The sequence below is a fragment of the Mesoplodon bidens genome (assembly GCF_964165515.1).
Source record: "Mesoplodon bidens genome assembly, chromosome: 4".
Classification (NCBI taxonomy): Eukaryota; Metazoa; Chordata; class Mammalia; order Artiodactyla; family Ziphiidae; genus Mesoplodon; species Mesoplodon bidens.
Window position 1 is genome coordinate 13,254,218 of NC_138160.1, and position 16,757 is coordinate 13,270,974.

General features: G+C 44.0%; 1 protein-coding gene across 1 annotated transcript in view; it reads right to left on the reverse strand.

The window, feature by feature from the left end:
• ANKH (ANKH inorganic pyrophosphate transport regulator) overlaps positions 1 to 16,757 on the reverse strand; it is a 144,939-nt gene that overhangs the window by 22,864 nt on the left and 105,318 nt on the right. Inside the window, exon 8 of the mRNA XM_081233527.1 lies at positions 14,050 to 14,145. Coding sequence (XP_081089653.1) covers positions 14,050 to 14,145 — 96 coding nt within the window. The remainder of the gene's footprint in view (positions 1 to 14,049; positions 14,146 to 16,757) is intronic.

The window sequence follows — 16,757 nt, forward strand, 5'->3', positions numbered from 1 at the left end:
ACCCTTCCCAACCCACCCCTTTTAAATCAAAATCCTCAAAGAGGGCAGTCAAGTGTCACAGAGCCCAGGGCCCTTGGCACCATGCCCAGCCCTGCATCTGAATCCATCTCCGGTTCACAGGGGCCGGCTCTCCAAACCTTCTTGTTTTTGTTTGTTTGGGTAAGGGCCGATTCATTCCTCGAGCCACATCGGTTAAGAGCCATCTCTGAGGGAGGATTAAAGGCAGGCCTTTGAAAACTGTCTGGTACCTGATGAATGATGAGGAGGTTTCCCAGGCACTATTATTTGCCACACGTGCTTTTTCTCAGTGTCACACGGTGGTTCTTTGTGGCTGGCCCTGGGCTCAGGAGGTTCAAAAAGACTCCGGAAATAATCTCACGGCACAACTCAATCGTGTTTCCTTCACTGCCTGAACAAGTGGGCACTCCCACCCAGAGCTGGAAATGCAGTAAAACGCTTTAAGGTAAAATAAAGAACATTTTCAGTAAAGGCCATGTATCCGTTAGCTAAGACTGATTTTACTTCCCCGTTCACTCTCTTAGTCTGCCTGCAGGTGCAGAAGACACCTAAGTGCCGGGAGAAGTAAAGCAGGTATTAAATTCTCCACTTGCTGTTTCCGTAAGACATCTCTGTTCTTGTATTTCCAGCTTCTCCAGGTGAGAATCTGAACGTAGGATTTGCTTAGAAATACTGTTCATGCAGGTCATCACTGTCCCCAGATTTATGTGCTTAATTATGTCTTTGCTGATGGGGCTTTTAGGGGGTGAGGGTGGAGGGTGGTTGGTATCACAGCATCCAATAGAAGTACCAGTGTTTGATTTATGTTACCTTAATGTTTTGGGGAAATACCTCTGTGTAACCAGAATAATCCTTGATTGTTTTCTCTTGTTTCTGGGTCCAATGTTCTCTGGCTTCACTAAACACAGAATGATCACTTAGCGCACCTAATGGCGTTTTACGTCCTCATGTGCTGATTTCACTATGTCTATTCAGTGTTTCCTGAGATAATTTACAAAAAAAGTTTTAAGATATTTTACATGGGCTTTGCTGACCCCTTACATGTCTTATCAGCATAAATCCACAGGATATCAAAGTTCACCAGGAAGTTGCTGGTGTTCAGAGCCCCAAGCACCTGGGAGCGAGAGCAGATGCTGAAATCAGAAAACCAAGCGGCCACGAATATCACGGCATCATTTTGTCCACACGTCTCATCGTGATTATTGCTGGGAGGGTCTGGACCACACATCTGACCATTGCATACTGTAATGTGCCCACCGGCTAAGAAGAAAAATGCTCCCCTACTGCTTCTGTCTTTAAGCTGAGATGAATAAAAGTGATTTTTTAAAAAGCCACAGAGAGTCATAAAATATAGCTCCTGGAAGTCTATGAATTGATCCCCCCTGGGTTATCTTGAATATTGTGTGGAACGATTCCTGACTGCCTTCTCCCTCTGATAAATCTGCTTTTGCACCAGAAAACCCTCGGAGTGGAGCCTGTGAACCACATCCTCGATGTGAGGCTGGGGTCCGGCAGGCAGCACTGGGAATGTGTAGGATCCACGGGCCAATCAAGACTCTTCTGCAGGAGCTGGGGGAGAACACAGGTGTCTTCTCCCTGGTTCCCAAACCCCTTCAGGGGGTGGCTCTGCACCTGTTCTTTATAGAATACAGGTGTGTACTGACAGGTGATGCTGAAACTAAGTAATTTTTACGGTTTTGTGCCAAATCAGATACTACTGTTTATGCAGGAAGCAGCAGAAGGGATCAAGGTTTTGAGACAATTTGGGGGTATAAATACAACTGGATAAAATACTAGCAACTTAATTTGTTCCTTGGAAATTGTGAACATGTTTTGGCTTTTCAGTGCTCGTGATGGTGGCTCTGCAGGGGCCGGGGTGAGATGCATTGGATTGTTCAACTAATGGAAAGAAGAATAAACCCAAAAAGCAAAACAACCTAAATAGAACACTGGTACTTCTACTGGATGCTATGATGCCAACAACCACCCGCCCCTCAAAAAGAAGCCCCATCAGCCCGGACATAGTTAATCACATAAATGTGGGGACAGGGCTGACCTGCATGAACAATATTTCTAAGCAAATCCTACACTCAGATTCTCACCTGGAGAAGCTGGAAACACAAGAATACAAATGTGTTATGGAAACAGTAAGTGGAGAATTTAAAAAGAAAGCAAATCATTTGATTAATTAGTTCTGGTCAATCAATCCATGTGGCCTTAAATGACAAGAGGACTCCGTTCTTTCAGAAACATCAGTGTATGAGTTTGCTAGGGCTGCTGTAACAAAGTACCACAAACCGGGCAGCCTAACAATTGATTGTCTCATAGTCCTGGAGTGACACCAAAATCAAGGTGCGGGCAGGGCCATGCTCCCTCTGAAGGTGCCAGGGAAGAATCTGCTCCAGGCCTCCAGGTTTCTGGCGGCATCACTCCAGTCTCCACATACCGCCCCCCAGCCCCGTGTGCATGTCTGTGTCCACACACCCCCTCCTCTAAGAGCACCAGTCAGACTGGATGAGGGGTCCACCTGACTCACCTACCAGGACCTCATCAGAAACGTATTTCCAAATAAGTCCTCATTCTGAGGCACTGGGGCTAGAATGTCAATATAGGAATTTGGGGTGGACATAATTCACCCCAAAATCATCAGAATAGAAGATTCGGGGTAGAGTGCAGAGTCGCACTTTCCCTTTTTACCATGCATTGATGTCAAAAGGCAAGGCTCAGGGTGGATCCAGAGTAAACACCTATTTTAACTCTTTTTTTAAAAGAAATAGATCCTTAAGTAGTAACAGCCACTGGCCTCAGATACCCTTGCATCCTATTGTGTGAGGCACTGTGGTTGGAGGGCAAGTCTCCCTTCTCTCTCTGCCTTAAGTGACGGAAACACACACACACACACACTCACCACCGCCACTGCTGCCGCTGGGGCCATCACCACGCAGCCTCCATTTGCTGAAGCTGAGGGAGGCCAGTGTGACACAGTCTGGAGACCCTGGCACAGTCCCATGACCTCAGCATAATTCGAATCTGGGGTCATGAAGCCCACCCTGGAGCAGCCTGTTAAGAATCACTCGTCACGAGTCCCTCCCATCAGGAAACTTCCACAAGCCTCTTAGATAGCCTCATCCACCAGAGGACAGATGGCAGAAGCAAGAAGAACTAAAATCCTGCAGCCTGTGGATTCACAGAAAGACAGACAAGATGAAAAGGCAGAGGGCTATGTACCAGATGAAGGAAGAAGATAAAACCCCAGAAAAACAACTAAATGAAGTGGAAATAGGCAACCTTCCAGAAAAAGAATTCAGAATAACGATAGTGAAAATTATCCAGAACCTCGGAAAAAGAATGCAGGCAAGGATCAAGAAGATGCAAGAAATGTTTAACAAAGACCTAGAAGAATTAAAGAACAAACAAGCAGAGATGAACAATACAATAACGGAAATGAAAACTACACTAGAAGGAATCAATAGCAGAATAACTGAGGCAGAAGAACGGATAAGTGACCTGGAAGACAGATGGTGGAATTCACTGCTGCGGAACAGACTAAAAAAAAAAGAATAAAGAGAAATGAAGACAGCCTAAGAGACCTCTGGGACAACATTAGACACAACAACATTCGCATTATAGGGGTCCCAGAAGCAGAAGAGAGAGAGGAAGGACCCGAGAAAATATTTGAAGAGATTATAGTCAAAAAATTCCCTAACATGGGAAAGGAAAGCCCAAGTCCAGGAAGCCCAGCAAGTCGCATACAGGATAAACCCAAGGAGAAATATGCTGAGACACATAGTAATCAAACTGGCAAAAATTAAAGACAAAGAAAAATTACTGAAAGCAGCAAGGGAAAGATGACAAATAACATACAAGGGAACTCCCATAAGGTTAACGGCTGATTTCTCAGCAGAAACTCTACAAGCCAGAAGGGAGTGGCATGATATACTTAAAGTTATGAAAGGGAAGAACCTACAACCAAAATTACTCTACCTGGCAAGGACCTCATTCAGATTTGATGGAGAAATTAAAACCTTTACAGACAAGCCAAAGCAAAGAGAATTCAGCACCACCAAACCAGTTCTACAACAAATGCTAAAGGAACTTCTCTAAGTGAGAAAAACAAGAGAAGAAAAGGACCTACAAAAACAAACCCAAAACAATTAACAAAATGGTCATAGGAACAAACATCTCGATAATTACCTTAAACGTGAATGGATTAAATGATCCAAACAAAAGACACAGGCTTGCTGAATGGATACAAAAACAAGACCCATATATATGCTGTCTACAAGAGACCCACTTCAGACCTAGGGACACATACAGACTGAAAGGGAGGGGATGGAAAAAGATATTCCATGCAAATGGAAATCAAAAGAAAGCTGGAGTAGCAATACTCATATCAGATAAAACAGACTTTAAAATAAAGAATGTTACAAGAGACAAGGAAGGACACTACATAATGATCAAGGGAGCAATCTAAGAAGAATATGACAATTATAAATATATATGCACCCAACATAGGAGCACCTCAATACATAAGGCAACTGCTAATAGCTCTAAAAGAGGAAATCGACAGTAACACAATAACAGTGGGGGACTTTAACACCTCACTTACACGAATGGAGAGACCATCCAAACAGAAAACTAATAAGGAAACACAAGCTTTAAATGACACAATAGACCAGATAGATTTAATTGATATTTATAGGACATTCCATCCAAAAACAGCAGATTACACTTTCTTCTCAAGTGTGCACAGAACATTCTCCAGGATAGATCATATCTTGGGTCACAAATCAAGCCTCAGTAAATTTAAGAAAATTGAAATCATATCAAGCATCTTTTCTGACCACAACGCTATGAGATTAGAAATGAATTACAGGGGAAAAAAAAGTAAAAAACACAAACACATGGAGGCTAAACAATACGTTACTAAATATCCAAGAGATCACTAAAGAAATCAAAGAGGAAATCAAAAAATACGTAGAGACAAATGACAATGAAAACACGATGATCCAAAACCTATTGGATGCAGCAAAAGCAGTTCTAAGAGGGAAGTTTATAGCTATACAAGACTACCTAAAGAAACAAGAAAAATCTCAAATAAACAATCTAACCTTACACCTAAGGAACTAGAGAAAGAAGAACAAACAAAACCCAAAGTTAGCAGAAGGAAAGAAATCATAAAGATCAGAGCAGAAATAAATGAAATAGAAACAAAGAAAACAATAGCAAAGATCAATAAAACTAAAAGCTGGTTCTTTGAGAAGACAAACAAAATTGATAAACCATTAGCCAGACTCATCAACAAAAAGACGGAGAGGACTCAAATCAATAAAATTAGAAATGAAAAAGGAGAAGTTAAAACAGATACCACAGAAATACAAAGCACCCTGAGAGACTACTATAAGCAACTCTATGCCAATAAAACGGACAACCTGGAAGAAATGGACAAATTCTTAGACAGGTATAATATTCCAAGAATGAACCAGGAAAAAATAGAAAATATGAACAGACCAATCACAAGTAGTGAAATTGAAACTGTGATTAAAAATCTTCCCACAAACAAAAGTCCAGGACTAGATAGCTTCACAGGTGAATTCTATCAAACATTCAGAGAAGAGCTAACACCCATCCTTCTCAAACTCTTCCAAAAAACTGCAGAGGAAGGAACACTCCCAAACTCATTCTATGAGGCCACCATCACCCTGATACCAAAACCAGACAAAGATACTACAAGAAAAGGAAATTACAGACCAATATCACTGATGAATATAGATGCAAAAATCCTCAACAAAATACTAGCAAACAGAATCCAACAACACATTAAAAGGATCATACACCATGATCAAGTGGAATTTATCCCAGGGATGCAAGGATTCTTCAGTATACACAAATCAATCAATGTGATACACCATATTAACAAACTGAAGGATAATAACCATATGATCATCTCAATAGATGCAGAAAAAGCTTTTGACAAAATTCAACACCCATTTAGGATAAAAACTCTCCAGAAAGTGGGCATAGAGGGAACCTACCTCAACATAATAAAGGCCATACATGACAAACCCACAGCAAACAACATTCTCAATGGTGAAAACCTGAAAGCATTTCCTCTAAGATCAGGAATAAGACAAGGATGTCCACTCTCACTGCTATTATTCAACATAGTTTTGGAAGTTCTAGCCTTGGCAATCAGGGAAGAAAAAGAAATAAAAGGAATCCAAATTGGAAAAGAAGAAGTAAAACTGTCACTGTTTGCAGATGACATGATACTATACATAGAGAATCCTAAAGATACCACCAGAAAACTACTAGGTCTAATCAATGAATTTGGTAGAGTGGCAGGATACAAAATTAATGCACAGAAATCTCTTGCATTCCTATACACTAATGATGAAAAATCTGAAAGAGAAATTAAGGAAACACTCCCATTTACCACTGCAACAAGAGGAATAAAAAACCTAGGAATAAACCTATGTAGGGAGACAAAAGACCTGTATGCAGAAAACTATAAGACACTGATGAAAGAAATTAAAGATGATACCAACAGATGGAAAGATATACCATGTTCTTGGACTGGAAGAATCAATATTGTGAAAATGACTATACTACCCAAAGCAATCTACAGATTCAATGCAATCCCTATCAAATTACCAATGGCATTTTTTACGGAACTAGAACAAAAAATCTTAAAATTTGTATGGAGACACAAAACACCCCGAATAGCCAAAGCAGTCTTGAGGGAAAAATACAGAGCTGGAGGAATCAGACTCCCTGACTTCAGACTATACCACAAAGGTACAGTAATCAAGACAATATGGTACTGGCACAAAAACAGAAATATAGATCAATGGAACAGGATAGAAAGCCCAGAGATAAACCCACCCACCTATGGTCAACTAATCTATGAAAAAGGAGGCAAGGATATAAAATGGAGAAAAGACAGTCTCTTCAATAAGTGGTGCTGGGAAAACTGGACAGCTACATGTAAAAGAATGAAATTAGAACACTCCCTAACACCATACACAAAAATAAACTCAAAATGGATTACAGACCTAAATATAAGACCGGATACTATAAAACTCTTAGAGGAAAACATAGGAAGAACACTCTTTGACATAAATCACAGCAAGATCTTTTTTGATCCACCTCCTAGAGTAATGGAAATAAAAACAAAAATAAACAAATGGGACCTAATGAAACTTCAAACTTTTGCACAGAAAAGAAAACCATAAACAGGACGAAAGGAGAACCCTCAGAATGGGAGAAAATATTTGCAAACGAATCAATGGACAAAGGATTAATCTCCAAAATATATAAACAGCTTATGCAGCTCAATATTAAAAAAGCACGTGAAAAGCTGCTCAACATCACTAATTAGTACAGAAATTCAAATCAAAACTACAATGAGGTATCACTTCACACCAGTTAGAATGGGCATCATCAGAAAATCTACAAACAACAAATGCTGGAGAGGGTGTGGAGAAAAGGGAACTCCCTTGCACTGTTGGTGGGAATGTAAATTGCTACACCCACTATGGAGAACAGTATGGAGGTTCCTTAAAGAACTAAAAATAGAACTACCATATGACCCAGCAATCCCACTACTGGGCATATACCCAGAGAAAACCATAATACAAAAAGACACATGCACCCCAGTGTTCACTGCAGCACTGTTTACAATAGCCTGGTCATGGAATCAACCTAAATGCCTGTCATCAGACGAATGGATAAAGAAGATGTGGTACATACATACAATGGAATATTACTCAGCCATAAAAAGGAACGAAATTGGGTCATTTGTAGAGACATGCATGCATCTAGAGACTGTCATACAGAGTGAAGTAAGTCAGAAAGAGAAAAACAAATATCGTGTATTAACGCATATATGTGGAACCTAGAAAATGGTACAGATGAACCGGTTTGCAGAGCAGAAATCGAGACACAGAAGTAGAGAAAAAAACGTATGGACACCAAGGGGGGAAAGCGGTGGGGGGTGTGGGTGGTGGTGTGATGAATTGGCAGATTGCGATTGACATGTATACTGTGATGTGTATAAAACAGATGACTAATAAGAAAATAAATAAGTAAATAAATGAGCATTAAAAAAAAAAAGAATCCCTCTTCACACCTGCCATCCTGAAACAGTCCAGTTCACCCAAAATCAACCTGTGAAATAGCCTATTTGGCCAACCAATAATTTGTCACAGTTACTGGTTTCTTAAAAACCTACCTCTTTTAAAGCTTTCTGAAGTTTACAGTAATATGGCTTGGAAGGGTTGGCAGGTCCCTGGGGGGCTGTGAAGGCTCTAGGGGTCTCTGGGGCCTTCCCTCCTCCCCACGGTCTACTGTACCCACCTCTGTCATTCTGCTCCATTTCCTCTGACTCTCCACCTCCCCTTTCTTTTCCCGACCCATGGTCTCTCTCCGCTTCTCCTTCTGACCTGCACTCTCCATCTCCCTGACATTGTCTCTCCCATCTCCTGCTCTTTGCACTTGCCCTCCTGCCCCTCCGGGTTCAGCACCCGGGTGGTGCTCGGTGTGACCGTGTAGGCTGTTCGCTGCACAAAGCTGCCATGCTGGCTCTGCCTACCAGCATCCATCTGGATGCACTCCCATTTCCATTTTGTAAAAAGGGGGTTGGGGAGGCCTCAGCAGCAGCCCAGGCTGTGCTTTGCAAGGATTCTTCCCCACCCCTCTGGCCCCAGAGGGGCCCCCTCTCTTGGCAACAGCTCCCCCAAACTAGAGCAGTGGGGAGCTTAAGAAAACACCAAATGTTTAAAAAATGCCATTGTGAAGTCAAAATGGAAACTGATTAACTAAAATCATCTAAAGCTGTTAAAACTTCCCCATTTAATATGATTTGCTACGAACTTTAGAAAAAATTAAAAAAAAAAAACCCACACGTTTGGGGTAAGTTGGCAAGTCTGGTAAATTTAGCAAGCCCATCCATTGGCTTCAGCAAACTGGCCTAACATCCCAGAATATGGAGGTCTGTTACCTTTTTTTTTTTTTTTCACTCTTGTGGCCTCTCCCGCAGCGGAGCACAGGCTCCGGACGCGCAGGCTCAGCGGCCACGGCTCACGGGCCCAGCCGCTCCACGGCATGTGGGATCTTCCCGGACCGGGGCACGAACCCGCGTCCCCTGCATCGGCAGGCGGACTCTCAACCACTGCACCACCAGGGAAGCCCCTGGTCTGTTACCTTTTGAGGATGCTGCTCTGCACAAAAAAGGCTGTTGAAAAGACATACCCTACGTTGGTTCATGGTTACTATCTTACCCCCAAATCTGGAATCCAGGAGGGAATCATGGTAAGTCCCAACGGGTTTACAAGTGGCCATGTTTCTGTAAGTTTAGCATTACCAGTTCTTCTCCCCAAGAGGAAGGAGCGATGCTTCTGCTTCCTTATATCACAAGCTCGTTGCCACCACCCTCTGTCTGTGATCACCACGGTTGTCTACTAGAGAAACGCGGCCTTCCAGGACACACTAATTATGATGGGGCTTTACAGTCAGTCACATAAGCAACGGAGACCATGGTTCTACCAGAAGGTTCAGGGCAAAACTGGCTGTTTGCTTCTGACCCCGGCACCGCTACAGCCTTATTCTCTGTGGTCCTGCCTTCTCCTGTGCAGCTCTGATGGCTGGTCTGTGATCCCCTCTGTGTGGCCACTACACCACAAGCGCCCACCAAGCAGCATACCATCTGAAGCTGTTCTTCCAAATCGATTTAAACTGTACATATTTTTGAACTGTGTGTTCCTTTGCCCCTAACAGCGGCGTGTCAGTCTGCAGTCACCTTGCTAACCCTGGTTTGCCTCGTGCCCACTCCTTTGTTGCTATTGAGAGGATTAATTTTTATCTGACAGTTCTACCATTTTGAAGCTAATCTTCTGGATCAACTAAAGCTCCCCCTGTCCTCATTCGCATCAGATGGTCTAAAGAAATCAATCAGCACTTCACTAAGCGTTCCTAAGGCAGCTCTGAAGGCAGGAAAGCAAGATGCTACTTGGGAAATACTTCTATTTTCCTACTCTCCTCTCCTCCTAGATCCACTTCCTCTTCCAACTGGGCAGAAGGCATTTGCTGCTTTTCTTGAAGCCCAGTGGATCAGACAGACGCCTGGATGAGAAAATGAGGGAAGAACCAACTTTTAGAGTTGGATAGACGCTCTAAATTTAAATTGAAAATCTATACTAGGGAATAAACACATACATGCATTGTAGCATTCTGAAATATTAGTCTCTTACTAACTGTCAAAAGTATCTTTCGGGCTTCCCTGGTGGCTCAGTGGTTGAGAGTCCGCCTGCCGATGCAGGGGACACGGGTTCGTGCCCCAGTCCAGGAAGATCCCACATGCCGTGGAGAGGCTGGGCCCGTGAGCCCTGGCCGCTGAGCCTGTGCGTCCGGAGCCTGTGCTCCGCAACGGGAGAGGCCACAACAGTGAGAGGCCCGCGTACCGCAAAAAAAAAAAAAAAAAAAAGTATCTTTCACAGGCAAAGGAGGATGTTGAACCCGAAATGTCAGGGCCTGAAGAGTAAACCCATCCTGACTGCAAGATGAGTTTTTGCTGTAGACAGTACACCTTTTCGTTTGAACAGCAGTTAGCGTCACTGGGTCATTAAGTGTCTGCAGGATCTGTGGGGTCAGCTCTTCTCAAAGTCCCAGGCAGAAGAGCTATTTATGCCCAAAGGATCAGAGCTCAGGAAAGTGCTCTAACACTAGGCGATGCATAGAAAGCTGTGGAACCATCAGAAGGCTCGTACTTTGTACACAGTATCATCCACTGGAATCCACATGATGTGCTGATCTTACGTGCTCTGCTACGTTAACTTCCTGACACTAAGAAGTTTCAAAATTAAAAAAGGGAAAATAGACTTGAGAGTAAAGGGCATCTTCAAAGCTTTAAAAATAGAATAAGCTGAGTATAAATGAGGAGATTGTTGCTCATGGGGGGGGTGCCATTGGTGCCTTTCTGATCCTTATCTCACAGGTAAGTATTAATTGATTCATGTATTTGTGTTCTGCTTATTGTGCCCCTTCTGTGTCAGGCAGGATGCTAAGCCCTGGGGATAAGAGGTGACTAAGCCACAGACCCTGCCTAGGGAAGTTCAGAGCCTACAAGGAATAACAGATGTGAAGAACAAATAGATAAATACTGTAAAAAGGTGTACGCTTTATAGTGACAGTGAAACACTGAATTTAGGGGGAAAAAGCCCTAACATTTTTTTCTGTGTATCTTTTAATGGCAATTCCTCTAGCCAAGATGTTGGACCAATTGATTGAATCGTTATAAGGATAATGTATGTGAGACACACCATAAGCTGCAAACTCAGATACTACTGTTTTTAGTGTTGAAGAAACCACCGCTTCAAGCATGCCAGCAAGTGCCTCAGTCCAGAGCCTCAGGGCCAGATACCTGTTCCTGCCTGTTGGAAACAGCACAATACAGAGGAAAGGGCCCCAGAGAATGAGCTTGGAAGTCTGGCTTCCAGCTGGCGTTGTTACAGGCAGAACTTGGAGATACTGCAGGTTTGGCTCCAGAGCACTGCAGTAAAGTGAATATCACGATAAAGCAAGGAAAAAATTTAAGTTTTATTATTTACAGGTATACCTTGGAGATATTTCAGGTTCAGTTTCAGGCCACCACCATAAAGCGCAGGTTGCAACAAAGCGAGTCACATGAATTTTTTGGTTTCCCAGTGCATATAAAAGTTATGTTTACACTATACTGTAGTCTCTTAAGTGTGCAATATAGCGTTATGTCTAGAGAACAAATGTACGTGCCTTAATTTAAAAATACTTCGTTGCTAAAAGATGCTTACCATCGTCTGACAACTCAGGGTTGCCACAAACCTTCAACGGGTAAAAAAAAAATGCATTATCTGCGAAGTGCAATAAAGCGAGGTCTGCCAGTACTGGGTACTGGGGCAAGTCACTTATCCTCTTATCCTCTCTGGGTCATTTCCTTTACTAAAAAATGATGGGATTTGATCAGTTCATCTCCAAGTTCCTTTCCAACACAGGATTCTGAGTCTCTGTTTCTATGGGGACAAATCTACCCTGAGATACTTCTAGTTACAGACGGTAGGATTAGACTAATTGAATTTATTAAGTAAATAAAACCTCTACATGGGAAACCAAAGCGTTTTTCTAGATCTTACTTGGTTATCATTTCAAGATACACTTGTGGCTCTTGTTTGAGAAGTACAGGTTATTGCCCGTGAACTGAAGGAGGGAAGGAATATCCTCAAACCCAGTCTGGTAAAGTTCTCCACTGGACTCAAGCACAGCTGCGGAAGGAAGTTTAAATGCAGAGACGGGAGACCCGGCCGGACTCTGGATAGCAGAGCGAGCAATGACCGAAAGCTCCCAGCTCTCGGCGACGGATGAGGTCACAGTCGCAGAGCCTGGCACCCGAACCAGCTGAGCTCTCAACTCCCGGTCACTTAACACAGTCTCCAAAAGCTGAGGTCTGTTCCTGGGGCAGAAATCTTCTCTGTTTTTTCCCCAAATACTCTTTTGAATGGTTTCAAGGTTGTGTAGTGTTTCGCTAATATTTTAGGGAACTATGGAAAAACGTGCCCACCACAGGGAGAAATAAGGCAACCAGGAGAGCAGGGTTGCCAGGGGCAACCCGTCCTGACTCAGCCAGGCATGCTACCAGAGATTCCCCCCACCCCTGGGACATGGCCTGGAATAGGCTTCTGACACACACACACCCGCCCCTTGCAGTTTCCCAGTTTCAGGAGGGAAAGACTGCGGGGGAAGGGCTGGGCTGGAGTGACGGGACAGCTGAGAATGCAAGGTCATGACTCTGGTGTCAGAGGTGTTGGGTGATGGGCTCTATATCTTGTGTTGCCCTTGATACAATCTATTCAGGTGTTGGATCAATCGATCAAATATTAAGCTGTGGGTTTTGAAAAAAAGTCCATAAAAGGCTTAAAATGTGTGTCGGGCTTGATTTTAAAGGACCACTATGAGGGCTTATCTAGCTAAGTGGTTCTTGTGATAATGGCCAGAGGGACAGTGGTCAGTGTGTTCCTGTCATCAGCATGTCCCCAAACCTCATTGCCTTACGTCCACCTTATCAGTCATTTATGATGGGGCTGCACACACCCAGGCGTTTCTGCTACATTCTTACATTGTACTATAAAAACGGAGAACTGCTACAGGACTTAATAGGACACATGTAGTCACAACAACAAACAAGGAACTGAGTTCAAAAGACCCCTATTTCTTTTTAGCCTCTTCTCATCTCCATCTTTAGAACCCAAAAGGCACAGTCTACAATGTGAAGTGGATGATGTTATTTTCTTACGACTGTTGATAAATGTCATAAACAACCTTAAATTATACACAATGTGCTTTGGATTATAGAGCATGTAGGAATCTTTTCCATGTTTTTTTTTGAACGTTATGTCTCCTACATTTGAATTACCCAGGGGAGTTGATAAAGGAAGGATGTGTGCTGTTTATTTAAGGCTGTGCAGAGTCACTGACAGGCCCTGCCAACAGTGAGGTGTTATCCACACTTGTTCACACCTGTATCCCTGAAGATGGCACAGGGCTTGGGATCCAGTACGTGCTTGACAAGCAAGTGTTGAATGATAAATAAATAGGGAGGCTACATCAGCGTACACGTATGAGGAAAGGCACTTTTACCAGCGAAACAAACAACACCAATTAAATTTGGAAAAGGGACAGAGATGGTTATATAGTTGACTCTGGGTGTTTAAAAATGGGCTGGAAATTATCAGTAAGAGTATTAAACATTAAAGGCAAAGCCTGCCTTTCTTCAGCACGTAAGAAGCCCTTAGAAACGCGAGAAGTTGACTCTCTATTCTTAGACTCAACACCCTCCTTGAACAATGATCGCTCATATTTTGGGATGAAAATGTCTCGAAGAGGTTGTTATCTAATCTAGCACAACATCGTATTATGGAATACAAGACCTCTCCCTTTAAAATGGCAATTACCCCCCTTTCCAGAAACAAACAAAGGCGGGGGCGGGGATGGGTCTCTCCTTACCGTCAGTGACAAGGCCATGCAGACGAACGTGAACTTCTTGATGTGTGCTGCAGTGACTGTGTTGCTTGTGCTCACCAGCTTATTGCTGGGGTTATTCTAGGGGGGCAAGAAAAGGCTCCAGGTTATCCTTGGCTGATCACACGTGCATCTTACAGAGCATCTCGTTTCTGTTTTACTTGATGCGTCTGAAGTGTGGATGTCAAGTGACAGCTTAGAAGACAGCTGTCGCTCTGAGTCTCTCTCAGACAGCTGACATGTTTCTGGACATGAATGCTAACGAGAGGGAGTTCTGGACTGAATGCCCGGCAGTGTCTCCTGAACGAGTCCCCTCTCCTGGGCGCTGGGTGCCCACCCAGCTAGTCCAGGGCCCCAGCCCATCCTGCAGTTCCCGACCACCCTGGAGCTCTGCAGGCAGGCGTGGCATCTGGGCCCGTATTTGAGGGCACACGTCAAGGCCCTGTGAGGTGCGCGTTTGCTCTCCGAGATAAAGGACTGCGTGTCTCACCCATCTCTTTATTTTATTTTTTATTTTTTCAAGATTTGTTTTTTGATGTGGACCATTTTTTTAAAGTCGTTATTGAATCTGTTACAATATTGCTTCTTTTTTTTATGTTTTGGTTTTTTGGCGGCGAGGCATGTGGGACCTTAGCTCCCCGACCAGGGATTGAACCCGTGACTCCTGCACTGGAAGGTGAAGTCTTAACCACTGGACCACCAGGGAAGTCCCTCACCCATCTCTTTAGCTCCTGCAACTTAGCACCATCTTTCTTGAGTAGAGAAGATGCTCAAACAGGCTTTGTTAAATTGAAATGTAAGCAAATGATGCAGATGGCCCAGAGGTCCTCTGACACATGCCTGAGGGCTTGGTGGGGCCATCCCAGGGTCACTGCTAGGCGTGCCCGTCACCCAATCCAAACGAGCGTCCGGCCCTCAGCCTTGAAAGGCAGCAGAGGAAAAACAACGCCAGCCTCCTTATGGATCCCATTAGCCCCAGAGCTGACTCACAAGAACTAATAAGAACCTCCTGTATAAAAAAGTAAACAAAATAAAATTCAAAAAGAGAAAAGAACAAACGGTGAGCCCCTGGCTCCCATATCCAGCCCAATGAAAGACACACAAGCAGAGGTGTCATAGGTCCCACTTGCAAAAGAGCTTTTGATGTTTGCTTCCCTTCAGAGGCTGAGGCAACCTCTCGAATCCCTTCCCCTTTATGCCACCTCTGGAGGGGCTGACATTTTCTTAACTCCGGTTTCTAAAGCACATCAGCCTTTCTGAAAAACAGACTGTGCACAGTGCAAATCACAGCAGGTAGGATATCTCTCCATCTCCTCTCCCCCAAGGATCTGCGAGGGTGGTGCCCCGGTGGCCTGGGCGAGAAGGAGGCCATGCCGGAAAGAATTAGGAACCTCCAAATGCACACGCCACCCATGGTGACAGCCACGGGCCCCAGCTCCTTCAGGTGCGCTTTTATTTTTTAAATAGCAAATATTTCTGCAAGTACGGTTGGGATAAACTAGCACATATCGTTAGATTAGCATCTGTGTCTCACCTTGTTTGCCCCATCTGCTCTTTCGCAGAAACATAGTCTTTTGCGTATAATAACCGAACATTAGAGAGAATGTGGACGAGTGGAAAACTCTCCCAGCTCACTGTTCAGCTAGAAACGGCAGAAGTTATGCGAGAAATTTTAAATCTCTTATTCTGGAACGCACGAGGAGGCTAAGGATTTCAACGGTCAGTGCAGCAGATTCTGGAAGTCCACACGGAGGTGTCTTAAGATTCGGGTGAATAGACGGCATTCATGGAATGGCTTGGAGTAGCGCAGTGGAATGCATGGCAACAATGGGGGAGGTTTCAAAAGCGTTCTGAGTCACTCCAGCCTCTGGCTAGAGGTGCGCTCCATAAAAGAATTTTTTTGCAGTGCGTAACCTCTGTGATGGTGACTAAAACAATGCTTATCTAGGCTTCCTGGTGGCGCAGTGGTTGAGAGTCCGCCTGCCGATTCAGGGGACGCGGGTTCGTGCCCCGGTCCGGGAAGATCCCACATGCCGCGGGGCGGCTGGGCCCGTGAGCCATGGCCGCTGAGCCTGCGCGTCCTGAGCCTGTGCTCCGCAACGGGAGAGGCCACCACGGTGAGAGGCCCGCGTACCGCAAAAAAACAACAACAACAGTGCTTACCTTGGACGCTCTTAGTGAAACTGTATAGCGCTGCATTGTTAAGTTTTACTATTTCAAGGTAGCCACAAACAATTTCAGGTGAGACGCTCACAGCCAGGAGGTTCTAACACTTTAGAACCTGCTATTGAGTTTTATTATATAATCTTATATTCCAAGAGCTGGACATTTAGCAAGATGACTTATATCCATTTTGGTTTCTGAGGACTTACTTCTATACACATGTCCCTTGACATGAAAACACTGATTTCTATCAGTGGAGTGGATTAAACCCACTCAAACACAGCTCTCTCCTGCAAGTGACTCAGGCCTTTGGAAGTCCACTCTCAAAGGCCTAGGAAGCAGGAATCAAAAGAATTTTTTCGGAAATGCTCCGCCTCCTAATGATGGGAATGAATGTTGTCAGTCAGTGGAGGGTCCAGCTTATCGTTTACTGGGGAAGTTCCACACCCAGTAAAGAGTTCTGGGCAATAGCCTACCCTCTCTCACGTTAGGCTGCGTGGGGGCCATCCCTGAAGCACTTGGAGGTGAGT